The sequence below is a fragment of the Ischnura elegans genome, chromosome 12 (assembly GCF_921293095.1).
Source record: "Ischnura elegans chromosome 12, ioIscEleg1.1, whole genome shotgun sequence".
In the NCBI taxonomy this organism is placed as follows: domain Eukaryota; kingdom Metazoa; phylum Arthropoda; class Insecta; order Odonata; family Coenagrionidae; genus Ischnura; species Ischnura elegans.
Window position 1 is genome coordinate 44,078,047 of NC_060257.1, and position 27,796 is coordinate 44,105,842.

The window sequence follows — 27,796 nt, forward strand, 5'->3', positions numbered from 1 at the left end:
TACGTCACACCATTCTTAGGATTGTTGACTTATGATAATGACAATGGTGAATCCTACCATCATCATAATCATGTATAATAATATCACTTTGGATAACCATTCTCATTAGCTAACTAAGAAATAAATCGCGTTTAAAGATTTCAATGGCGAATTCCACTATCGATTATTAAGTATGAAGCCTTCGCGGATTTTCAGTCAACTAATTAGAGATTTTCCTTAAATACAAAGTAAATATTAACATCATTAAGAATCCAGTAAGGAGAATGGGTTTCCAGCTATTCAAAATATAAATGGGGTCATGAAAAACAACAATGGTGCGAGATAATGCGTGCTTTTTCGCCGGCAAAAAATATAATTAGGACGCTGCTGTTATTGGTTTTTACTCTTGGGGTACTGAGGGGGGTGGTTTATGAAGCACAGGGAGGGGTCTTCCACAGACTTGTTACATTCTCAATTGTGCAGAATCAATAAGAGGGTCCATTGACCTGCTCTCATATTTCCGCGCGCATGGCCGACTTCTAATCTCGCCGGGATTATGGCGCAAAAACCCTTCTTCGAGTGAGTTTTAGAGTGGAAAGTCCAGCCCTTTCTTTCTCTCCCGTTCGATAGTTTAATCTCTTCACCGCTCGGGATTATGCAGGAATAACGAAAAAACAACGCTTCCGACGAAAAAGCAATCGCAGTTTTAAAAAAAGTGAGGCGTTGAGAAAGAGATTCCGGGTGAATCAAGCCGGGATTAAATTCCTCCCGAATTCCAGCACGTGTGTCACTCTTAATTGAGCATCGTGACTGCGCTTTCACATTGTCGTGCAACACGGGAAGATGAGGGAAATGGAAAAAAGGGAAGCTAGAATTCGAAAAATGCCACGAATGAAAAACTAGTAACCCAAATATAAAGTTTTAAACATGGAGTACTGCGTAAATAACAAACTATGCACGCAATCACATCGACATACTACCCCATAAGCCGCCAAAACAGGCGTGTGGCGAAGGGTGTTAGAACACCAGCCATTTACACCAGGGATGGCAAGTGAAACGAAAGTAAAAAACCAGTAAAATTTCAATATTTTCGCTCCCGAAAGCGAAATGCAGAAACTAAACGAAAAAGAATTAAACCCTGGGAGCTAAACTCAGGGTCAAAACAAAATCAGAGTCAAAACTACTTCGGGTCGAAACTACACTAAAACTCTGGGACGGAAAGAAAGGACGGGACGCAGATAATGTTTCGCGCAGGAGGGACCACGTGCTTCACCTTCGAACGGTTTGGGTTTGACCCACACACCGAGTACGAAGAATGGTTGAATGAAGTAGAAGACATAAACGGAGAGTCCAAATATGAATCTAATCATAGCATAAACCTCGCCACGGAGCCCGAAAGAAAACACTCCAACGACCCAAGGAGAGGGTGGATGTGAGTTACCGCCGTGCACTCCATCCGCTAATCTTAATCTCGTTTGGGATTGCTACTGGAGTTTGACTCCAGCTTCGGTCACTCAGTCGCGTCCGCGTCCGTCCTCGTCGGCTCTTGGTGCCGTGAAGGCAAAGGATGCAGGTTGCTTCATGTGCCAACCTTCCAAGTTTTCAACGAGCCTGCTCCATCAGTCAAGTGGGACTCTTGGGTGTCTACATATTATTGAAAACAATGGTACATAACGTGGATAAGGTAAACGCACAGGTGAAAAATGTGGTTAAATATCAAGGATTTACGATAATATGAAAATTATCGTAGTGAACACACGCAGAAAAGGATAGATAGATTTTACTTATTTTTTTAGATAAAAAACAACAATGGTGGGTTCCCAACGGTACGAGAAGAAATGGATGTCTACATCTACATAATACCCAGCAAGCCGCCTAAAAGGCGTGTGGCAGGGGGTGTAGGACACCATCCGTTTACAAATAAAAAGGGAGTGCTCTAAGAAAATAACGACTAGCATTTATTAAAGTCCTTAATGGCTCGCGGGAAAACGAATTCCCATATCTATCCGTTCGGAAAAACATCTCTCTTAATTTATCGCTTCTGTTGGACCTGGAAATATAGTTATATAAACATGGTTATAGTTGGACTAACTCTGCAAAAAACGTACCGACATGCATTAGCTCAGATTAAGTTCGAGTTCCCACTCTTGGCTCCACAAATGAACGTCGCTTAAGGCCGATGATGGAATTTTATAGTCAGAGTGATCACGAACTAGTGATATAACTCGTTCAATCTCTAGGCGATGCACCCATTAAGACGAATGAAAGTATGACGATATTAATTTCATTCGTTGAAAGAAAGGAGTAAGGAAAGAACGGTAGCGCTGAACTACGGATGCATAGGACACGTGATATCGGATGTAAAGCGTGAGAATTATGGATTACAAGATTAACCAATAGAAGAATTGAGTAGAGAGCTGCGCCAAACCAATCTTACGGTTGATGACTGTTGATGATGATTCTAACAGTGGTACACCCGAAAATGGTTAATGTAAGTAAGAAATATTTGAATGAAAATTTCCTCAAATACGAAATTAAAATTAAAATAAAAATCAAAATTGAGTGTAAAATGAATAATCCATGATAAAAAGAAGAACACAATGGTAATTTCCACACTTTTAATGTCACAACTCAGCAACCGACCATGGTTTCAACACGTAAGTGTCATTTTCAAGGTGAAAAAACTCAGTACTCTCTCGGTATATATACCCAGGCCAAGGTAGGAGGTGGGGGCATATGGAATTAGGTGTGGGGGAGTGGGAGGGGAAACGGTTTTGGTGAACAAGTGAGTGAAGGACGAAAACATACATCGAGTGGATCGGAGTGAAGGTCAGGGTTTTGACGTCATGGGGATGCATTTTAACAAAGGAGAGTCAGTACAAAATAAAACATCATTACAAAGTCCATCCGGGCTATTGACAATTTCGAATTTTTCCATAAAATCTAGTTGAAGCCCTTTGCCAATACAATGTAAAATATGTATGTCAAAATTGCTAAAATGGTTACCGAGGCATAAATAATTAGCGAAACAAGATTTTCCGTCATTGTACATAAAACTTCTTCTATGTTCCTTCACTCTGTCTTTGAACCTTCTTCCAGTCTAACCAACATAACAAATTCCACAATCGTCACATTTTAATTTATATACTCCACTTTTGTCCAAAGAACTTCCACAAAATCAAGCCGGATACGATTTTATAAAATGAGTAATGTTCCATTTAATCAATATAGAGTCATCTCCTTATTTTTGGTACCGAAACCCAAATGGTGCCAACAAACCTAAGACAATAGTATGCAGCAGAAGATAAGAAGCCCAGAATAACATCATAATGGGGGAAAAACTGGTAAAGTAAATGAACTAATTCTATGGTTCGTGAAGGATTTCGAAGGACTTGCGATGAAAGAAGCAAGAAAGAAATTATAACTAGATTAGCCCAGGCGAAGAGAAAGGTTTAGAAAAAGGTTCAAGATCTACTAACAGCGAGAAATTTAAACATAGTAAGAAGTAACACCTGAGACAAGCTGAGTAAGCGGAAAAGGGGGAGGAAGATGATGAGGTTTATGGATAAAACGAAAAAATTGCGCCGCAGGAACAATCAGAAAACTGGAGAAGGAACTAAACTTTTCCATTTCAACCTGGAGAAGGAACAAATTATCTTTGACGATTCGAAAATATAAATATTAATTACATTTAATTTCACCCAATTCCTTAATTTCTACTAGAAATCTACCGCAAACAGTAGAATACTTAAATAATAACACAAATGTTTGATGTTATTTTTTAATATTTCAAAATAATACTCATTTAATAAAACAGGTCTCGTAATTCGCCGGGAAAGTGTCAAATCTTTTTTCTACCCAGGTATTTGTTGACCTGTGACGATGAAAGGCATTCCACTCACCTTGACCTGCAGCTGGAAGCCCCGGATGGCAGAGGCGAGTCCGAGCGGGGGCGAGTTGGCTCCGGGGGCGGTGTTGGAGGCGGTGGGCGGGAACCCGGAGAGCATCCCACCCGCGCCCCCGCCTCCCATGGACGCGGCGGCAGCGGCTGCGGCGGCCGCCGACGGCGCGAGGTGCGGCTGGAGGGTGCCGAAGGGCGCGGAGGTGAACTCGACGAGCAGCTCGGGTCCGGAGGAGACGGCGGTGGGCGTGGAGGGTACCGGGAGGAGCGGGGAGGGTAAGGATGAGGCACCGCCGCAGAAGCGGAGCAGCACCGGGTCGCGCGTAGTATAGCCGTCGTACACCGTCACGTAGTCGTGGAGATCGTCGCACTCGGGCCATGCCTAATGGAAAGAAATCAGAAAAAAATTAGTAAAAATATTGGAAAAAATAAATACACCAACGGATGAAGTTCGCCTTGAAAAAAAATTGACTTAGCCAGGATTCGAACCTTGATCTCCCGATTGCCAGTCAGGTGTGTTAGCCAGTCACACCACCAAGCCATTTACTTAGAGAGAAGTTCGGGATGGGTTTTTAATATTGTTTCAAGGCTAACTTCATCGGTTGGTGTATTTAACTTTGCACCCGTGCGCATGACTGCGTTCAAAGCCACTTGTTCCTGCAGTGCTTTGAAATTCGTCGTCGCACACCAGCGACAAATAAGGGTTCTTCACCCCAACATCGGCTTAGTAAGGACGGCCCTCGACACATGTGCCACAGTGTGGACTTGTGACGTCAACATCTTGTTCGGTAAAACGCATCCCGAAGTTCGCTCTAAGAAAATGGCTTGGTAGTGTAACTGGCTAACACACCCGACCGACAATCGGGAGATCCGAGTTCGAATCCCGGTTAAGTCAAATATTTTTTCAAGTCGAACTTCATCCGTTGGTGTATTTAACTTTGCACCCGTGCGCGTGACTGCGTACAAAGTCACTTGTTCCTGCAGTGAAAGGAAAAAATAGTTCAGTACTCACTGCAGTGAATGACATACAGCGCGTTTTCACTTCCTTGAGTCAAGATCATGACTCGATGCCTATTCTGCAAACTTATACCTAACAATACAATCAAAATTAGTGAAGTTATTTCGCAAAATTCGTGAAAATCGCGAAAAAAATCATCATATCTAATCAAACAAAGCCTCAGGCCAAGGTCGTGGATTCGAGACCTGGGCACCATCATGTGTTTTTGGGAATGGCATTCCATACCGAACCTCGAACCACCATCGAGGTCATGTTGCATTGCATGGTGTTCTGTGAATTGACGTGAAAGTGAGGACAGATATGCATAAAGACGTATACATACAGACAAACCGAATACGGTAGCGCATTTTCTTCCCATTGATGAGAAAATGCGCTAAAAATGAAGTCAGATTTGCGAAAATTCCACAGGGAAAAAAATAATTCGCCTACACCAGGATCAAACCCGGATCTCCTGATTTCCCGTCTAGTTCTTCAGCTTGTTAAGCTAAGGTCCCGGGTTCGAATCCCGGTCTGGGCGCATGAATTTTTTCTCCTTGTAGTTTTCGCACAAAATGTGAATTGCGGGTGATATCTTAAAAATTTCACCGCGGCTGATTCCGGTAATGAAGAGAGGTGTTCGGTTGAGGTAGTTGTAAACATCCGAAGACGGAAAATTCAAACGCCAATTAAAAGTTGAAAAAGATAAAATCTCCTAACATGAATGCGTGGATCGACGGTATTGTTCAGCACGTTGCATACTGATTCGAAAGAGTAAGCCGCTTCTCTACAGATAGTAATAAGTAAAAGAGTGATGCAAATATGATTTGATGCTTTCCCGGCGAATAATGCGGTTAAACAATGGTGGTGGTAAGGCGGGAAAACTCTTCTCGGGATTCTCGGGAACGTTGGCCGTTATGGGTAAATTTACCCTGCGAGAATCCCGAAAAGAATTAAAACACAGGACCTAATTCAAATGTTTTTTAGGCACGCTGTGCTGAGGAGGACATTCTTATGATGCATTTTGGCCAATTCCGCTAATTTAATGAACATACTCACAACTTAACGAAAGTTACTGATGTTATTGTGTAAGGGTTAACATTTGTGACATGATAGTATAATTTATGGATTCAAAGTAAGAATTGGTAGCATCGATACTATGGCATATTATTGGAATAAGCGCCGAAAGCGGGGATAAAATTAATTAAGTTCCATTCAAAAATAAAACTAGATGACCAAAATCCGTAAATTCGGTTTTCAAGCTGGAATAAGTTAAACGTAAGTGTACTGTAGTTAGACCGCTGTTAGCAAATGATGTAAATAAAAACCCTGATTTTTAGAATATAATTAAGATTTTTACTACGTCACAGATTTAAGTAGAAGGTAAAAAAATATTATAAAACTGAGGTGTACTTATGATATCGTTTTACTCTTGGCGTGGTGGAAATGCGATGTATGCACGATAAAATTTAAACCGCAAATGATAATTTACATACTTTTATACATAACTCCTTGAAAATGACATAGTACGTTGAACCCATGGTCGGTAGTGGAGTTTTATATAATTAAGTATGGAAAATACGATTTTTAGTTACATTTTATCATGAGATGTACTTTAGTAATTACCGATACAGAGAGAACAATTTATAGATTGAGAAGTCAGCGGGTACAAGTGATTTTTTTTCTCTTATTAGAGTAAGAAAACAGAATTTCATGCACAAAATCTTGGTGGGCAAGGGATACGAGTGAGTCTGTTCAGTGCTGACATCGAGTGATAAATGAAATGCATTGCTAAATAATATCCAGTTGATCTCGTTTGCTTTCATTACCTAATTACTGTACCCAACTCTGTTTAGAAAAAAATTACTTTTGTTCCTTCATGGCTTCTCACTCCCCCAATTGTGAGACTGTTAAAAAAGGGGCATCCGAATTTAAAAAAATTAAAGTGTGCGGTAAAGCTGTGAGATAGATGCTCTTCCGGCAAAATGGCGACGCATGGTGATAGCCACGGACCGACCGCGGACCCGTAGTTGAAGGGAAGGTCGCAAGGTAGCGGCTCGGTCTAGGACGTCTAAATGGATGCGGGGTACGGCTTTCAATCCTGGTTGCAAACACTCTCACATACACTTCTCCACAACCTGCACACACCTCAAGCGGTCATCCACTTACGGAGGACCACGGCGATTGCGGCCGCGTCGCCCGCCAACCGACTTGTCACCGACCCCCCCCGCCCGCACCCCGAACCTACCTCGAACGTGCCCGCGGCAGATCCGGGCGCACCGTCCGCATTTCCCGCCGCGGCCGCCTCGGTCGCTTTGAACGCCTATTAAACCTAATGCCCTCATCGCCATTATCATTAGGAAGGGTCTCCTCACTCGAAATAGTGGGAGGAGGTGAGGTGGTTAAGAGTTGACTCGGTCCTACAGAACCACTTACCCTTCATGACTCTGGGATAAGCGATTTCTACGTCTACTGAAAAAATATTGTACACTTTGATTTGAAACTTTCTTGTTAGTCCACTTGCTCTCGTGAAATAAATTGTTTTGAAAGTATTTTTTAACACAAGAATGATTTAGAATGAATTTATTGATTAATTATAATACTACCACAAATTTCGCATTCATCATATGATTTTATAAATAAATAATATATAATTTATACACTTTCAAGCCTTCATAACTCTGGAATAAGCGATTTCTACGTCTGATGAAAAAATAATGTACACCTTGATTGAAAATGTTCTCGTTAGCCCATTTACTATCGTAAAATAAGTATTTTAAAGTATTTTGATCAGAACAATAACTTTTAAGAAATTAATTGATTACTAAGAATATTAACACAAAGTTCGCATAGATCATATGAATTTGTGAGTACATAATATATTTTTTATGCACGTTCAAGCCTTCATGACTCTGGAATAAGCGATTTCTACGTCTGATGAAAAAAATAGTGTGCACCTTGATTAAAAAATTTCTCGTTAGTCCATTTACTATCCTGAATGTAAATATTTAAGTATCTTTTATTCAAGAATATTTATAATGAATGTGCCATTGATTGATTAGGATATTACCTCAAAGTTCGGATTGATTATATGAAATTTAAGTATATAAACGTGTCCATATATACAAGCATTTGAAAGTGTCTTGACCGATCATCATATATTAAAATTCTTCTTGTCCTGAGATGGCACACAGAAACACTTAGTTTGATAGTAACAATAAACAAACAAATGAAAAGATGGTGCATTCGGGTGATAGCCGATAGTTTGTTATACAGCTGAAATTTGTTCAGCGTATGACTATATGCACGATACATCATCACATTGTCACGTGAGCAGATAAAAAATAAGAGAGCAATAATTTGACGTCTATCCTGAAAGGCTGGATTTCCGGTGAAACCGCCGAGACGAGACTCGCACAGCACCCCATGGGCTCGGGTTCAAATCCCATCGGTGGCAGAGAATTTTCAGAGACTGCCCGATCCCTGCTTGAATGTTGCGCGGAGGACATATCAAGCCCAACACTCCGTCCGTCGGATGGGACGTTAAGCCGAGGTCTCCTTGTCGCCTTTCGGATGCCGACGCGGAATTCTCTCCACCCTTCCCTACCTACACTTTCATATGGTGCAAATGACCTTAAGCCTGAATCGCACGATCATTTTTTCCGACCGAATGAATAATAGCTCAAGCGATAGGTTTTTAGGGGCCGAAAGAGTGATTGTTCGACCCATCATTTTCTGAATCACACGGTCATTCTATCCTTCCCCTTTTCCATAGCTCACTCTGCCACTTTCCGTATTTACAACTGCCTTATACTGTCATCAAGCCAAGTGTGGTATTGCAATCGCTGTTATACTCTGTTAATTTTATCTCTGCGGGTGAGCTGGTGTGGCCAAAGCAAGAGGGGATGAGGGGAAGGAAAGTTTCTCGACATGTGACTCTTTGCCTTTACCAATCAGCGAACAGTAGGCGTGGCATCAGTGAGCCGCTCTCACACCTCCGCCGAGTGAACATTGTGAATCTGCTCCAGGAGCAGTGTTGCCAAACCTCATGCATTTTCTTTCTAAGTCTTTAAGTATGCCTTCCACCAACGGTGCCTCATTCAGCGCGGTGGCTGACAATGTCATGGGCTTCTATGAAAGGATATCCCCAGTACCTTCCAAATGAGTAGGTATATTATCTCGGGGCCAGGACCAAAATACCTGTGGCCACCTATGACTTACACGTTTTTAGTGGCAAAGTAGGGCGTCTATGCACATTTGGCAACGTTATGTTCGCTCCTCCTCTCTCTCTCGGTTCTACCCCTCCCCTATCAGCGAAGCCATCCGAGAATGTCCGGGCTCTCACGAAATCTCACCCGCAAACATAAAGTGAATAGACTACAATGACTGTGTGTTCAGATTGGCTGAAGGATGGTGTCAGCGATGGTTTCTGCGACGGAAAGTGGGACGCGCCGAGTGATGGTAAAAGGGATGGGATTTCAATCCCTCGAGCCATCGCGGAAATGACCTCAGGTGTCGGTCGCCTCCTTTAAATACTATACCAATATTTAGTAAAATTTTCCATGACGACGATAGCGGTGGCGTAGTCAAGATTTTGAAATAGGGGGAGGGGGTTTACTGGAGATTTCGGGCTCTTTCCGGAGTGTATGGAAAACACCACTAGGGCAAGTGAGGGTCCTTCAGGAAAAAGGTGGGATTTTTTATGTTGAAAACGTGATTTTTAAGATTCAAATAGAGTAATTTTGTACGAGTATTTATTAAAAGCTATTTATTAAGGACATCAAGGGGGGAGGGTGTAACCCAGAACCCCCGTGGCTAGTAAAATTTGGCATGCTCCACCGTGAAATTTGCATAACTTCTATCATTGCCCTCGCATAACGGCGTATTTGTAAAGTAAAAATCTTTCACGATGGGCTTGAAAAAACTTTCGCACCGTGCACACACATGTAACAACACGACTGGAAGATGCTACCTGCATTTTTGCACATCTGCCTTCGCAAACGCGATGCAAACTCTGGCGTCCAACGGTGTTACTCGGGTCGCCGAACACCAGAGGAGCTCTGAAAAAAAGTTTCGTCGCTTCAATCCTCCCCTCTTTTCCGTAGCTTGGGAGGTACATCACGGAAGTAGCAGCGGCCTGCAGTAGTGGTAGGAGCCGTCTGGGAGTTGAGGAAGTGCTGGAGAGGGGATGGTCTGCACGGCAGGCGCGCGGCTGGGTGTGAGATTAATGTTCAAAGGACCTGGTGACCGAAAGAGTCCGAGTGGCCGGAAGAGAAGGCAGGAGATGACCGGGAAGTGCAAGGAGGAAGCCGGGAGGAGGTTGAAGGGACGCATCGGAACGTGACTCGTGATGAAATTATCGAATAAAACTACCAAAACTTATTTTCAAAAGATACGGTGGTGATAAATAGAGGATAGGCAGATGAAAGCGTACAGTTTGGCCGCATAGGGGAGAAATGGACATGTTGCAATTTTACTACGGTTTTAAGTGTTTCCTGTATTTAGACCTCTATGCAGAAACGGTTTAAAAAGGCCGTCTTCTATTACAAGAAACGAATCACATAAATATGAAAAATATTAATTATTAATTAATTAAAATATTAATGAAAAATCATTTTGAGCATTGAAAAAATGCTCGAAACTAAATTGAAATATCTTACAGGAATAGGTATTTGTGTATTGTCGCTATGTTACAATTAACTTTGGTATTTTATGTTTTTAGAAAATTTTGGCAAAAAGGATTAATAAGGTCATCGATATTTGCAAACATTGAATCCCATATATTTGATAAATAGAGCAAATCAATATTTTAGCAGTCCAAAAATGCATTTATCTTAATTAAAATGCCTTATAGTTACTTAGCTTTTTGTTTCTATGCTAACATTAATTTTGTTGTATCCTAAACTTTTCCACTTTCGGCAGAATAGGTTGAAGGAACGCTACAGGACGTGACTCGTGATGAAACTATTGAATAAAACTACCAAAACTCATGTTTGAAAAGATATGGCGGCGATAAATAGCGTAGAGGTAGATGAAGGCATAAATTTTGGACGCATAAGGTAGAAAATTTGAGGAGGGTGGGCAATGTTTAATAGATAATATGTTTCAATGCTACTATTAATTATTTGCTTCATCTATTTAAAAAATTCATGCAGTAAAAAGTTTCTCTCAACATTTTAAACAGTAAATTTATTGCAACAGTTGAAAAGTAAATTTTGGACGCATAGGGGAGAAAATTTTAGGAGCGTTAGCAATTTGTAATAGGTGATGGACCTGTTGTGAGGACAAGGGAAGGTATATATGGAAAACCGTATACCAGAAAGGGTCAGAGAGAGGTCATTAGCCTCAAGTGACACCTTTTTCCAACCTTCCGCCAACTTAACCCATTCCGCCGAGAAAAATTTCTGCTTGCGATGTGAATGTATTTAGGTACGTTGTTCCTACGGTTGTATTTAGTAATCCAATGAAATATTTTGGTGATAAGTCAACTTGTTTCTTTAGAATGATTAATGACCATATTGCTATAGCGTGTGGTAAACAGGCCCGAATCTAATATTGTTCAAATTCTACGAGTGACCTTCATAGAAAGGAGGAATCTTCAGGGAAAGCATATTCTTAGATGAGGGAAAGTTAACATAACGATACGCCCACTGCACAAACGCTCAACAATCGCCTGCCGAATCAAATCCGCTCATCTAGTAGCCCTAGTAGTGCTAGATGACAGGATTCGATTTGATGGGCGATTGTTGCGCGTTTGTGCAGTGGAGGTATCGAAAATAGTATGTGCAAAGCCATTTCCTGTTTACTTTTATGATACCATAATCGAGGATGGGGATGGTTTGCACGGCGGGTGTGCGGCTGGGTGTGAATTTAATGCTCAAAGGAACTGTTGACCGAAAGAGTCCGAGTGGCCGGAATAGAAGGCATGAGATGACCGGGAAGTGCAAGGAGGAAGCCGGGAGGTGACTCGTGATGAAATTATTGAATAAAACTACAAAAACTCGTTTCAAAAGATAGAGCTGCGATACATAGTGTAGAAGCGTATATTTAGGACGTTTAGGGGATAAAATTTTAGGAGCAGAGGCATTATTGTACTCTCGTAGTGCCGATATGTCGGCTTTTGATTCTCAGCCGAAAAGAGCCACGAGCCGAAATATCAGCTAAAAGGTAGTTGATTGCTCTAATTATTACTTATATAGCGACCGATCCCTTGAACAAAAATAATTATACAAATTTTTATACAAATATTATAAGAGCAAAAAAATATTGCTATATTCAAAAATGACATAACAGAATTTTTTTCTTGAAGATGTTTCACTTTTTAATTACATTTGGCATTTATAGCCACAGCCACCACAAGTAGGTGGCACTAATAGTGTTAATAGATAATAGACTTGTTGTGAGTACAAGGGATGGCATATCTGAAATACCATAAATAGCAGAAGTACTCAGAGAGAGGTCATTAGCCTCAAATGACGCCTATTCCCACACCGTTCGCAGATTTAACCCCAATTCCCCATTTCTAAAAAAATTCTATTTCCATTTTGCCTTTTCCCCTGCAGCCCCGTAAGATAGACATTAACTTGGATGGAAAAAATCTGTTAACTTCACTTATACAAGGTGGGGAAAATAATATCACGAAATTTTAAGCCTGGATAGCTGACGCCAGTAGGAACCAAAATTACTGATGATGTTCAGTTCGAAAACGTGTCTTGGATACATCGCGATCTCCGGCAGGCCAAACATTCAAAGTCATGGATTGTCCAGAGCATCCCGACAATAGGGCAGACTCGCGGCCAATCAGAGCGCTTGGCTCAAAGTTTCTGTAGTTTAAAAAATGGTGCGTTTTCGACCTAAACATCATTGGTAATTTTGGTTCCAACTGGCGTCAGCTATCCAAGGTTAAAATTTCGAGACAAAATTATCCCTATCCTGTTTCATTATCTTTTTAATAATATTAATGTATTAATTACTAATGAAACTTTTGGTATTTCTCAACTATTAAATAGCAATATCTATTTAATTACTTTCATCTCTTTTAAGGTATGCATTCACTTGCTGAATAAGATGAAATATCCTGAATTCGCGCATTCTTTCTACTTCTTCGCATTGCGTGTTGCGTACCTTTAAGGATGTAGATGGTAAATAAAAAGGCTTATCATATAACTGATTTTATTAGACTAACTTCATAATTTTTATCAATTATTCGCCCTTACATTATAATATAGAGTTATTTAATATTCTCATTATTATCATAAGACTTAATGGCAAGGTTCCATTTATTTAACAAAATTCCGCCCATTGTAAATAAAAAGAAACGCTTGTTGCAACAAGCGTAAAATTTATCATTCTGAGTTTAAATTTCACCATCAGACTCCCTAATGCAACGAATTCCTCACTTACTTGGATTATTATGGCTTCGAGTACCCAGAAAAAGAAACCATCTCGCTACCTTCAACAGTGGACCCCTGAAAACTACCGAGAATCCTTAAAATGCAATGCTCAACCTGTACTTTCTGAGAATTTTTATCCGATAAAGGGGGACTCCATATTGATGCTGGGAACTCCTAACACCTTTTCCGCGAGAAAAACGACAACTGTTAGTAAATATTAAATGAGAATCTCCTGAATCTGGTATACATGGATTCATTCGATGAAGGTCTGGAGATCGGGGGCTAAGGTCTCGCCAAACATTATACAGAGTGATTGGTCCAAAACTTTCTGGAACATTCTGGAAGCATCATAAATATTCCCATGATGAGCCGTATAAATTAATGAGAGTGACGTAATTCAATAATTGGGATAGTTCCCCAGACACTTTGGTGTAAACCCAAGAAACTATTTCGTGGGTTTGCTATTACAACGCACAAAACTTGTTAGACCATAAAATACACCTCAAATAGAATAGTGAGAAATAAATTATACGTTCGATCGCATTCCTGATGAAGAAAATAGTAATGACGGGGTATGGGTGCCATATCCCACGATAAAAGGAGTTGAATGAGTCAATTAAAGAAATAAGCAGCTTTAAAGCACTCGCATAAGATGGCGTGATCACAAAGTGCTCAATATGCGATAACATAAACTCAAAGAATTAACATAAGGTAAACTGAAACCATCCCAAAAAATGGAAATCTGGAATAAAATTACTAGTGAGTGATAACTTTAGAGGTATTAAAATAGTATGCAAGACTATTCGAATTGATCTGCGCAAGGATTAAACGTATTACAGAGGATATTCTTGGAAGGTGGCAGTGTGTATTCTGGCCGATGAAAAACATTTACAGCAAATAATGGAAATGTTATATGACTATGATGAATTTATAAAATTCTTATTTGTAAAAATTAGGCATGACGTCGACAATGTCAATCGGAATAAACTGTAGAGAGCACTTAAAGGGTTTAGCGAAGAATTTGAATTTAACTCAGGATTTAAGGAAGGACATGGGCTGTTCGCCCGTCCATTTAATTTGACTTGACTTTGGAGCAGAAAAGTAAAATATTCGGAAAACCCAGAAGTATCTGATCACTCGCAGGTGATATTGAATTTATAAAGAGGAAAACACACAGCCTAAAGCCAAAGTTTCAGCAAAGGTAAAAAGAAGCAGAAAGTCAGACTTATTGTACGTGAAAGGAAGAAAACTTGATATTATTGAAACGTGATGATGTTTTCCACTCAGGAGGCTACAGCAGCTAAGATTCCTGCCGCAGGGATGAAGAATTCAAAAGGAATACACTGCTAAAGATATCTAGCAACTCTCACATCTATCTTTATGCGTAAAGAATTGTAGTAAATGATAATCAGAGAAATTAAAGACAAAATACAAGAAAGAACTCGTGTATGTTTTGGAAAGTGTACGCACCCACTAACTACAGTAAATACACAAATAAAAGTATATGAGGCGTTTGTGCCACCAGTGGTCACCTTCATTTTAGAGACATGATGCATGAAGAGGTCAATGAGAAAAGCACTCCAAAATATTCTAGAGGAACTCAATGAGGAAAATTTACGAACGTATATAGGTAAAGTATAAGTTGAGAAAAAGATATACTTCAGAGATGTAGGTAAGATATTGTCGGATAGAAAATAAATGCTGTATATATGCTTTCCGAATTGCATATTTAAGTTAAATTCTCGTCTTCACAATTTTCAATCGCTCGGTTAAAAACGAGTGGCTAGTATTATAAGCACATTTCAGGACCCACAAATTCGTGCGACTATTAAGGCACTTAAATTTTTATACTTTGTCACCAAGACGTAATTTATTTGAGTGCCCGAGCCACGAAAAAGTAACCGGTTCGCCGCTATAAATTTGAATAGGAATCCAAAGAATGAATCTCTTTTATGTCGAGGCAATTCAGCAATTTCCCTTGGACGGTCATTAAACTCTCATCAATCATTTCAAAGCTCTTTAGTGCCCATAAGAGGTCCTTTTTGGATTGGGTGACGCGGAAGTTTCGCAGCTCTCATGAAGATACGGAACTAAGTCACTTAAATCCCACTCGGATATTCTCGGCGTTGGTATGCCGTATATAATGAGAGCAAGTAGACACTATTTTCACTTGGATCGAATCCGACACAACTATCCATCGAGTATAAAAAAAGTATCTCAGATACGAAGTTTGGCCCAGACGTGGAGTATTTCATTGGAATTAGCACCAAATCGCTTTCCAGGACAATGAAATATTTGCAGCTTTTCTTTTTGAAATCATGACAAGAGGAATTTAAATTCACTCCGTACATTTTACAAATTAATTTATTCCCGACTGTAATTTCTACTTAATTTCTGCATTATCAAAATAAAAAGCAATAAAAGAATATTATTTTAAACCAATGAAGTCCATTAAGATAGGTGATGGTTAAGAGCCCTGTATACCGGGAAGCAAGTTTCTTTAAATAACTATGGCGCTGTAACGTTGCTTTGAAGTCCATCGCGTTTGAAAAAATGAACTCAGATTAGAAGTACGGAACAGTCGTATGGGTACTTCATTGAAAATTACACTTCATCCCTATCCAGGACAGTTAAATGTTTGTGGCTTTACATTTTGGAATCTAGAAATCGGAAATTAAAATTCACTCTGTACCTTTCGCACTATCATTTCAATTTTTCATTTATTATCAACTACAGTTTCTACAATAGTATTCCAATTACAAGATAAAAACTAATAAAAGTATATTATTTTAAACAAGTGCATTAAACTAGGAGATGCATTGTATCCCAGGACGCAAGTTTCTTTAAATAATTTTGGAGTTGCAAAAGTGAATTAATCGTTTGCTCAGGATAAATAGCCATAAATGAGCCAGGATAATGTTAATACTCCGAATATTCCTCGTTAAACCTTAAGAAAAAACGGAATAACCTAATCTACCATATTTTCAGATATCACGATGATGGAACAATAGTCCAGGGACAAGTAAATGACAATAACGGGAAAAGAAATTCGTAAGATAAATTATGTATAACACGTTATGAAGGATGCGAAAGAGATGAAATAATTAGGTGTACCAAGATAAGTTTATAGGAAAACGGAGTGAATAGCTGCGTCAAACCAATCAAAGTACAGTTTACCAGTGATGACGATGATGCAGCATTCCTTCATGGAAGAGAAACACCAGAAATATCCGTGTAAGCTCCAAAAATATGCAAAAAACTCTCCATCTCAAATGCCTACCACGTTGGCTCGCGAATTTCTGGAATGACTGACTGCAATTGGGAGATGGGTAGCGAGTGGGTATCTTCCGCTCCCGCGGTTGGCCTTTGTGCGGCGAGTAGATGAGATGGCCTGCTGGGGTCATGCTCTGGTCAGCGACCTCCCATTGAAGGCAGAATGAGAGGACTGGCTCGGAGTCCGGCGAGACCGCATCGCTGACCACGAAGGAGGACACGAGTGGGCCCTTTTGACGCTCCACGTCCCGCGTCCAGCCAAACTCACTAATTCCGCATCGACGTCACGTCTCGAATGAGAACTCACTCACGACGGAAGAGAAGCGATCGTGACTACCCTCCACGTAATAAATTTTTGACCATCTACAACTGGATCAATGCGCTCCCCCAGGTTACAGACGGGGTGTTTACATGTCTACTGAGGTGAAGAGTCGATCCATCACCGAAGACAACATTATCCAGAAAATCATCATCGTCATGAAACAACATTTCCATGGTGAAGTTGGAAGGTAATACAGTGAAACCTCGGTTAACGAACGCCTCTGATAACGAACAATTCGGATAACGGCCAAAAATGTCGCTAAAAATTTGCCTCGGATAGCGAACAAAATTTCGGTTAGTGAACAGATGTGTAGCGGCCATGTTTGTGTTCGGTGCTGTGCGATCCCAAATGGATACAAATTAATGCAATGCCTAAAATAGTAGGTTCACAAGTTATACAATGCAATAAAATTCCTATGTAACATGTAACTTTCATATAATAGCGAGTCAATAGGAGCTAGGAACCAATTATTCCTAATACCTTTATTTCTTATGGGGAAAATTGTTTCGGATAGCGAACATTTCGGATAACGACCAGCTTTCTGGAACGGATTGTGGCCGTTATTCGACGTTCTACTGTACGTGGTCTGTAGGTTTTGGAGCCTGTAAAACTGTAAACGGTAAGGACGTAGTTTCCTTAAAACTTACGAAGCAGTTGACACAGGAATTTCTAATTCACGACTAGCCTTCCGGACTGATTTCTTTGGGCTACGAGTGAACGACTCTCTGACTCGCTCAACAGTCTCATCACTAACTCTTGGTATCGCGTGCTCTTCCTTTTACAAAGGTAGCCAGTAGGTATCTACAAACTGATGATACCATCTACAGATGTTATTGTCACGTGGAGGGTCACAACCAAATTTAATGCGGAACGCACGTTACACAGTATCAGTCTTTGCAAATTGTAAAACACAAAACGCTTTCTGTTCACTATTAGCCAACTTAGCTACTAACGCCTTCTAGCGGATCGCGGCGGAAACATTTCACACACATGTGCATTGTTGTTAAAAAATAAAACTGTTTGAGTTGTTCTTTCATTTGACTTATATTTTATAACTGTAAGTGTTATGTAATAAATATTATAAAGCGTTAAAACCTCGATATTTATTTATAAACACCCGGTATATAAAGGGTTCCTTGTGTAGGCTTTCGCGGTGTGGTAAGGATTCAGCGTGGAGGTTTTCGGGTTTACTACCGCGTAGATTAATCTCTGTAGATGAGAGTTTCGTCGGCATTACAGCAGGCCAATGAGAAGACATCGGCCTCCGACGGGGTGTATGAGAGACGGCGATACCACGGATCTCCACTTCATTGACCTGAAGAAGCCTGCTGCAATGCCGGCGAAACTGTCGTCTGCAGAGATGAACCTACGCGGTAGTAACCCCGAAAACCTCCACGCTATATACAGGGTTATAATGTAATAATGGTGCTGTTTCGGTAATTCGTAAAGTTAATTCGAAAGAAAATATTAGTAGGGCTAGGGTTGCAAAGATTTTTCAGAGGCTGCCCAATCCCTACTTGAGTTCATTGAGGAGGGCATTTTAAGAGCAGCACTCAGTCTATCGGATGGAACATCAATTGCTTTAAATGAATTGATAACATAAGAATAAATACACATTTGAACAAATAGTACTATTAGGCGAAAAGAACGTAAAATACATTAGGGAGTAAAAATGACTCCCTTTGGTAGTCAATGGTAATTTTTTTCAAAGTATATACTATTTTATTTTCTAAAACTATTTTTATCGCATAGCCTTCATCTGTGTCAAAAATGAGTAAAAGTCACGGAATATCAGGCAGGAATCCGGAAAATATTAGTCAGGATAGAGAAATAAAAGTCACTAAGATTCAAAATGACTCCCTCAGCAGTTCTAGTGTTAAGCCGTGGTTAGAAGTACGCTAATATCGACGCCGGGTTTCTCTATTGTCGAGCGACTAACGGGGCAAACATTTAAATTTATTAACCATTAGCCGGCCTCGTTGGCGAAGGGGTTAAGTCCTCACCTGCCATTGTGATGGTCGCGGGTTCGAGTCCCGCCTGGGAATGGGTGTTTTTAAATGTGTTGTCCAATTATAATAAAATGGTCTTAATTGGGGAAAACCTAAGATAATTACAGACATTATTATTATGTAAACAAACTGTTTGCGACGAAAAATTCGAAAAATGAAAAACAAACTATGAGATATTACACTTTCATTTAAACCATGTTAAAAACAGCACCATTCTTCTATGAAACCCTGTAATAAAATGTACTTTTTCCTTTTATGTCGTCTCTATGAATCTAGTAGATATATGATTTCAATTTCTTAATTAAGTTTTTTGACATATTTAATAAACAATTATGAGCATGAGGTCAAGGAGGATGGAGCACGAAGAAAACAATTCGTCTCCGGTAAGGTCGATACCCGCCACTTACAGGCAGGAAACGCTATCGCAGGTAAACAGCCACTGGGGAAGTCGCCAAGTATTTCTGTCCAAGCAAACGGGGGTGAAACTCACAATAATTGGAAAACGTTTCCTTTGACCGGGAAACGAACCTAGGACCTCTGACATTCCGAGCCGCATTCGACGGTTGTAGTGGAATATTTCAGTCCTGCCACGTGAACGGCGTTGAAATTCAGATTGAAACCCAAGTGGGTATTTGCCTTTGCCGGAAAGCAAAAGGACCCATTTCAGTGAAAGGGGATTTTTTCCCCTTGTAAATGTACGTGGAAACTCAAGAGGAGGGGGGGGGAGAATGAAATAATTATTAATTGAATTAACCTAGGAGGAAAATAAATCATCATTTTATTATCATCATCTCATTAAACTATAAAGAAGCAAAAGAGAAACTATCAGAGGAAGTAAGCTAACAACGTCAAACAGAAATGAATCCTTTGGTGCATCAGAAATGGAAAATTTTAACAATAATTCAAGAATACCAATAGCATGTATTTAAAGCCCTGATGAAGGCTTATAAAAATGCGGAAACGTTGGAAAATATTTTTATTTAATCCAAGACACTAAATCAGCATTAAAAATGGAGATCAAGAGAAAGAAAAAACTCAATAATTATTTCATCATGGTACATGCCATTATGCCATACTTGGGCAAACCCAAAGGGGAATAGAGGGTCAACTGTAGCTTCCCCGAATTTCTGTGATAAAAATGTAATGATCATTGATTTGAAGCCGTAAATTTAAAAAAAATACCGGCTTATTTTTGGGAGAACTAGATTTTTGGTTTACTTTTGGTGCTATTAGACCTGCTCCCCCGATTACGTTCCCATGAATGGATACTATAGAGAGTAATGCACCTTATCATGGTGATAAGCCGAAGTGATGGCTTTGAAAGCATTAAATATATGTGAAGAAGTGGTCCCTCTAAAAAATTTCCCGAAAGGAGCGGTGCTGTTTTGGTGACATCAGCTTTAATTGGAGAAAAAATGGTATCCCCAAATGAAGAAGAATGGTGATGAAATGAAGAAAAATGATTTCAGCACGTTATGGAGAGGGCATATTTAAAAGTATAAAGAGTACTCTTATTGATGTAACACAAAAGGTGCTCACAATACTAATATATAAAGCCTCATTTAAATCAAACCTCGATCAAAAATATTTCGGGCCTTTCGCTGAGAGGGGGATGAAATATAATGGCAATAAGAGAAACAGCGAAAGACGAGATTTAGAGTACAACGGGCCTCTTTTCAAATCTCTTTCATTCAGGGGTCTTTCACTCAAACCCGACATCGCATTCTTAGCGTTGATTTTGGTTTGTGTTCCTTGCTGTTTCCAATTCATGTGCATTTATGTCAGGTCTTCGGGACCACGTGCGCCTTATGCCAAACTTTACTTTGTGGTTGGGATTTCTATAGGCCTCGATGAGGCGAGAATGTATTGTAAATTTGTCGTTCTTTCTGTGAGCTGCCAAATATTAAAATAGTTGGGGGGGAAATTTGTAATTAGGATTGCTATATTAGCCGATGAGGCGAGAATGTATTTTAAAATTGTTGTTCTTTCTGTGTGCTGCCAAATACCCAAAAATAGTTGGAGAAATAAATATCATACCTTGGCTTGTAACAGCTACTATTGAAACGTGTCGTTTTCTTCAATATCATTAGAAACCCTGGATAGTACCTTTTTTTTTTCTTTCGTTGCTTATTATCTTATTTGTTTTCTTGTTATTATTCACTCCACTGTTAGCTATCCGCGTGCTTACGTGGTGGACGGGCCTCTAGTCGAAATAGGCTGAATTTGCAAACCCGACGAGAGCCACCCGTTACAAATGGCTCGCTCGCTCAATAATAAAAGGACTCGCTTTCGTTCGATCGGGGTGCTTCGCCACCCATTACTGGCCCTAGAAAGGCGTGTGGCCTTTTCTGGTAACTCTCTATGACGTAACACCGTATCTTCCTCCGTTGGAAATATCTTTTGGCTCATAATAACCACATAGATTGGAGAAACTATTTCCGGCACCTAAATATACAAACTCGCTTCCGCCCGTTGGGTTGGGGGGGCTCTGTCCCCCCATGCCTCCACGGAAAAGGGCTACGGTCTTTTCCGCTCACTCTCTATGACGCATCACCGTGTTTCCCTACGTTAAGATAATATTACACGAAATAGTTAAGTTGCACAATTTGGCCAAAATTAAACGGGGTCCGGCTTGGTCTGAAAACTGGTTTCTCGACGTATCACGTGGTCTAGATTCGAAAATTGGCATTAAGGAAGAGTCGATTTTTTACACAGATATGTTCCTAAAAAGTACAAGTACCGACGAAGTTGACAACACTGTAATACATGGGCGTACCCACCGGGGTACGGGGCAGCCGGGTGGGGGCAGCTGATCCCCCTAGAATCAAAAAGTATATTTAGATCAAAATAAAAGTTTTCATCAAATTTTCTTTAAATCAAAGAAATGTTATATTTAAAGTGATGTTTACATAAATCTTTTGTGTAGTTATAAAAAAGTGATGCTTAAAACATGTAATGAAAATAATTTTTTTTCTAGCAAATAATTACAAAAACTTATCAAGCGCTGATATAATTATGTTGAAATTTTGGTTTGTTATAAAGTTTTCTGTGTTGCAACTTGAATGTCCTCGGCTTACCCCTCTCTAGTTTTGATCCTAGGTACGCCCTTGCTGTAGCTGATCGTGAATTTACTTTTTCGTCTTTTTTCCAGGGGTTTCTGATTATTTTAAAGGAGGTCAATTCCATGAATTTTTGTCGTGTCTCGTCTCGTTCACCCCAAACATTTTGGTGAGTGAATGATTCAGTGAATGAGTGATCGAAAGTGGCTTTTATAGCATATAGATTCAGCATTTGGAAGTGAAGGATAAGTTACTAATAAACAAAAATCTTCTTCAATCATTCTCTCGCAAGTTAAAAAAGTGAATGTTTACGTTCACTATTCCTGAGTTGAACTTACACTTGGAGTATGCTTCTGTACGGACTTGAAGCATGGACAATGACAGTAAAGGAAAAAGCATGGGCATTGGTCTTCGAAATGTGGTGCAAAAGAAGAATGATGATGATCAAATGGATCGACTAAGGTAGTGATGAGGAAGATCTCTAAGAAAAGTAGGAGAGAAGAGAAGCCTCATGAATAACCCCGATAAAAAGACGGAACAACCTTGTAGACCAAATCCTAAGTCATGATAGCCTTATGAAGACAATCGTCGAGGGACAAGTTGACAGCAAGAACGGAGAAGGAAGACCTCGAAAAAAATACAATGAACAGGTAAAGAAAGATGTGAAAGAGTAGAAATACGTAGGGGTGAAAAGATTAGTTGATGGGAGATTTGAGTGGAGAGCTGCGTCAAATCAATATTAGGGTTGTTGACTAAAGATGATGATGATGACTTTCGAGTTGGAGCTATCATTTGAATTTTGGTTCATTTATTGGAGTAAGAAAACTTTCGCCGAGGAAAGGAATCACTTGCAACAGTGTAAACAGCAAAGAACTATATGAGGTTCACGAAAATGACCGAGGAGTACCTCAGACACAATAACACGCTCGGCAATAGTTCATAATTACGCCACCCATTCTTCGTAAGGGTTAAGGCCGTGGATTATACTTTAGACATCTATTTGTCAGGTTAAAGATGGAAAGATACTCATTAGATTACAAACATTATCACCATCAGCTATTAGCACATTAAATGCTGAAAATGACCTTTTCTCATCTATATCCATATACCGTTATCCGCCGTCGGAAGCGGAGAGTATTAGAAGAGGCAGGTACCGGGCCGAATAACGGAAATATACGGAAATATTAATTTGCAAAACCTATCGAAATCGACTAAAATTTTATAGTTGTTGAACTTAACTATTCGGTTTCTTTGCATCAATTGTGAAAACCCTCTGATTTCATCATGTATCGAATAACGGAAAAGTACTGGCCCGTTAAATTGCATAACCAATCGAAATCGACTAAAAAAATTATAGTTGGCGAATTAGCCCATTCAGTTTCTTTTTACCCATTGTGAAAACGCTCTGATTTCATCATGTATTGAATAGCGGAAAAATACTGGTCCATTAATTTGCAAAATCTATCGAAATCGACTAAAAAAGATTAAAAATGGTGAACTAGCCCGTTCGGTTTCTTTGCGCCCGTTGTGAAAACCCTCTGATTTCATCATGTATCAACTAACGGAAAAATACTGGCCCATTAATTTGCAAAACCTATCGAAATCGGCGAAAAAAATTATAGTAGGTGAATTAGCCCATTCGGTTTCTTTGCGCCCATTGAGAAAACCCTCTGATTTCATCATGTATCCCTTCACCACGAGTACAGCCCATTTCTTCCTTCCCTGCTGGTGCAAATGGCCTTCGCCGTCGGTCAACCCCTTTCCCGCGCTACCGACCGACCCCACGCGTACAACGCTCCACGGCGTTTTAAGTCCTTCCTCTCCATCCTTGAGGAGACGAGGCTGGTCCAGTGGAGCGAGAGTCTTCCCACGTGCCGGCCCTAAATTGGCATCCAACCCTGCAAACCCCCTCGTCCTCCCACGACCCCTGAAAGAAGCCCCTGAGTGAGAGAGAGAGCATCTCCAACCTCCCCCGCTACTTGTACCCTGAAGAGTCCACAGTCACCCCGTGAAGGACTCCCTCCTTGAAGGGTACAAACCCTTAATATAAGAACGGAATGCGGAAAGACTGAGTTTTCAGTGCCTAGAAGTTCCAAAATTAGATATTAGATACGAGGGATGAGTCGATTCCAAATGCCGATTCTCGATTTCACGAATCATCGATATCGGAATCGAGAATCGATCGCCTAAATTCGATTGCGATTCCATCGATTCCAGGAGGATAAATATTTTGAAAATAGACTATAAAGGCCTGGTTACACGATACATTAACGCGCACAAGTTACTGTCTAAATGTTTGAACGCGTGAATGAACACGAAAATGCACCGCGTTGCGGCGTTACGTGTTTAAATCTTGCAGATTCGTAACTTAAGCCCCAGACACAGGGAACTCCGATCGTCTGTCACTAGCTTGACGAGGGAAAGACTCCACAAAACAAGAATAATCAGCAGTCAGAGAAAATTACGAGTCCAGTTCAGTCAAAATGTATTCCAAGTAGAAATATTCAAAATCTAAATTATTACAAAAATCAACGAAGATAACTAATTATCTCATAAGAAACATTACTAATACTTTGAAAAGCTAAGTACAAAGCTGTGTTTGCCTGCCAGCACCAAAAATGATTTTTTGAGAAATCACTCTCTCAGTCGACCGATGTGATCGCCACGACCGCCGATTAGCAAGAGGGCTGCCCGAAACGTGAACAGTGGCAGAGTGGAGGGGTTGAATCTTACAAAGGAATGGGGGGGGGGATACAGCGATGTCCAAGTTAGCTGCATCGGTATAAACTCTCGGTAGGCACCCGTGTTGACTGGGACCTCCGGAACACTTCTCGTGATCCAAGCAGGGGTTGAGGGAGAACAGCGTACCACCGGGTTTCTTGTCCTCTATCTCCTGGGTTGGAGACACGGCCAAGTGGTTTAATAGCTGGTTGAGGTAAGCCATTGGAATTCAAGGAGGGGGAAAACATAGTAGGATGAGGTGTTGGAGGGAGAGAGAGTTATGATGGGACAAAGTGGAGTAATTCTCACTCCAAACTGCATTCTTATGCCTCAGCACCCACTTCCCCTAGATTGCCAGGTGTAGGTATTCCTTTGCCGTACTAGCTATATAAATCTTGATCTCCCGGTGGGCTGGGTCGGAGGCCAGCTTTGAAGGATACAGTTCGGAGACAAGAGTTCCGAGACGAGTCTCCGAGCCTTTGAGTCGAAGGCCCTTTGCACAAAAATACTTGGCGCGAAAAACATTAGCGCGAAAAGTCCTTAGCGGGAGAAGTTCTGCGGATAAGTTCGGAGGAAGTTTGGAGGAATTTGTAGGAATTTTAGGGGGGTATCAGAAATTATTGGAGGGGGTACACCAAAACATATCACATCGTAACCACCCAACTTGTGCGAACGCATGAACGGAGAATAGAACCTGTTCTAATTTGGTCCATGCATTCGTACATGTTCCGTTGCGGTCCACAAAAGTCATTCATGCAAACAGACATTAACTCGTGCATGTTGATGTACCGTGTAACCAGGCCTTATGCTCTCTCCGTGGACTACCGCCTTATCGTATTGGAGGGGATTGAGTGCCCCAATGACCCGGAGAGCAGTGCTGGTGGAACCGTATGCTCCTGGTAGGGCCACCCAAGCCAGACAGGTCGAAGAGTAGGGGACAGACTAAGTGTAGTCCACTGTTCCTTCAGGTTTGGGGTTATGCGACAGGCCGGTAACCTTCCCATGTAAAACCTTTAACTCATAAGATTCACGGAGAGCCTCGGAATAGGTTAGGATCCAATAGATGACGACTCGGCAAAAGTAAGGACATGAATACTGGTATAACGGATATATTAACCTAGCTACATGGATTGTATAAGGCTTAGGAAATAACGAGTTAGAACTTAATAACACTCTTAAAAGATACAAAGTGAAAACGGCGGTCATCACTGAAACAAAGAAGAAACTCAAAGGGCCAAAAGACTTAGAAGATTAGGTAATGCTATACACTGGAGATGATCACAATAAAAGAACATGTTGTGGAGTGATTGTTTAAATAGAAAAATGGGAAAATAACATCAGACAATTTTCATAAAAATAGTTCTTACTTCATACTTTCATCCATGAAAGTTCATTCTTTCATAAACGAGAGAATAATGAAAAAACAGGAACAGGTTTAGTAGCCTAATCCTGGAAGGAAGAAGAAGAAGAAAGACTATAATATTGGGGCATAGAGGTAACCAAACACCTCAGCCATTGTGCTTTGCAGCAAAACTTAAATAATTACTTAATGAAAAATAAGCTTTAATGAGTGTATGCAAAGAGTTAGCCTGAACTAGAATCTATATGTTGCCCCTCTGGAAACCAAAAGCTGACTGTCGTCCAAGTTGTGTTGTTCCTTAACCGTATTGACATCCTGCACTTTTTATGTGGTACTAATGATATTTTTCCTCCCGATATAACGTCTTTTATGTCTAAAGGTAAAAAAAATACGCAATATAAATAGTCAACAAAGCACGGAAATAAAACATATGAACTCGACTCATCGCACTCAATAAATTTCACCCTTGTTCATAATTAATCGGTCGAACTACGCTGACTTTTCCGTTAACTCAATCGGGTTTCATGCTTATTTTATTATTAAATTCACCGATGACCCTAAAGTACAGTAATTTTACAATAAGGGCACCCTGTGACAATGACATCATGCCTAAATTAGCAGTGCCGGAACGCACTTTTCTTAACTTTTTTTACAAGTGAAATATTACTTTGTGTTTTTTTTGTTACAGGTAATTATTTACTTTTTATTACAAATTTTTTGTTTTGGTTACGAATGTATATATTAGAAATCCTGAGGCAACAAAATTGATAAGAGTGTTATTTGAGCATTATATATTTTTTGTTAACCAGTGTCGGAACGGCGTTCCGGCACCATGACAACACTGCCCCACGGTAAACTCAACACTATTAGTAAATCGCCCTTTAGAAAATTTTTATAATGAGTTCAATGGTGCAGCACAAAGAGCTGTAAATTACATTATTATTTTCATGTTTTCTATTCTTTCTTTAATCAATAAAAAATTTCACTCTTCATTTCTCTATATACCGTCAATTTTATTGTAACCTAACCAGTATTATAACAAGCATTTTACATGAGTGAACGAGTCCTTAACCCCAAAACAGAGTTTCTCTAAACATTCTTAAACTCATTTTATGCTAAATCGTAAACAATTTTGCTTATCCTCCCCGTGAGGAATCCAAAATAATTCTTTGTCCGACCCCCGTTATTTGAGTTGGTAGAGAAATAGATTGGAAGTAGAGGCTCTCATAAATTCCTCCTCTTCTCCCCTATACATACCGCAGAGTCGCCGCGAACCCTCTTTGAGATTAGGAAGGGGTTGGTCCCTTAAAAGAACACCAGGGGACGTCCTTTAAAGAGCAAACTTTCCTCGCCGGGAGCTCTTTATAATCCTAGGATTGTTATTACTTTTTTATGGATTAAATATTTGTATTTTTGAAATAAATCGCCTACAAATAGGTTGGACTCAATGGAACTGATTGAAAATTGTATGCTAAAGAGGCAGAAAACCCTGATTAGAAGGTGAAAAAACGTAATCCATAGGCAGATCCAGGATTTTTTTGCGTGGAGGGGGGCAACCGGGTCTGACTGGCACAAAGTCGTCTCATATTTTTTCCCATGGCATTCAATATGAGTAGAGGTCCGTTAATGGGGAAGATAATCAAAATTGATTGATATAACAGAATGTATAAAAACTACACGCAACAATTACTGTAAGAATATACTCTTAATTTTAATATCAAAGTTATGAATATGTAAATATTTATAACTTTTATTTTAAAATATAAAATATATTAATATTTGGAT

The 27,796-nt window shown here is 40.1% G+C and overlaps 1 protein-coding gene and 1 non-coding gene across 2 annotated transcripts in view; one reads left to right on the plus strand and one right to left on the minus strand.

Annotated features, from left to right (window-relative positions):
• Nucleotides 1–27,796, minus strand: part of LOC124168676 — a 164,193-nt gene that overhangs the window by 46,675 nt on the left and 89,722 nt on the right. Inside the window, exons 7-8 of the mRNA XM_046546940.1 lie at nt 4,057–4,262; nt 3,882–3,936 (exon numbers count right to left, since the gene is read on the minus strand). Of these exons, the coding sequence (XP_046402896.1) occupies nt 3,882–3,936; nt 4,057–4,262 (261 nt within the window). The remainder of the gene's footprint in view (nt 1–3,881; nt 3,937–4,056; nt 4,263–27,796) is intronic.
• Trnav-gac lies at nt 4,703–4,775 on the plus strand. Its single transcript has one exon. It is a non-coding gene; the product is annotated as a tRNA-Val (tRNA).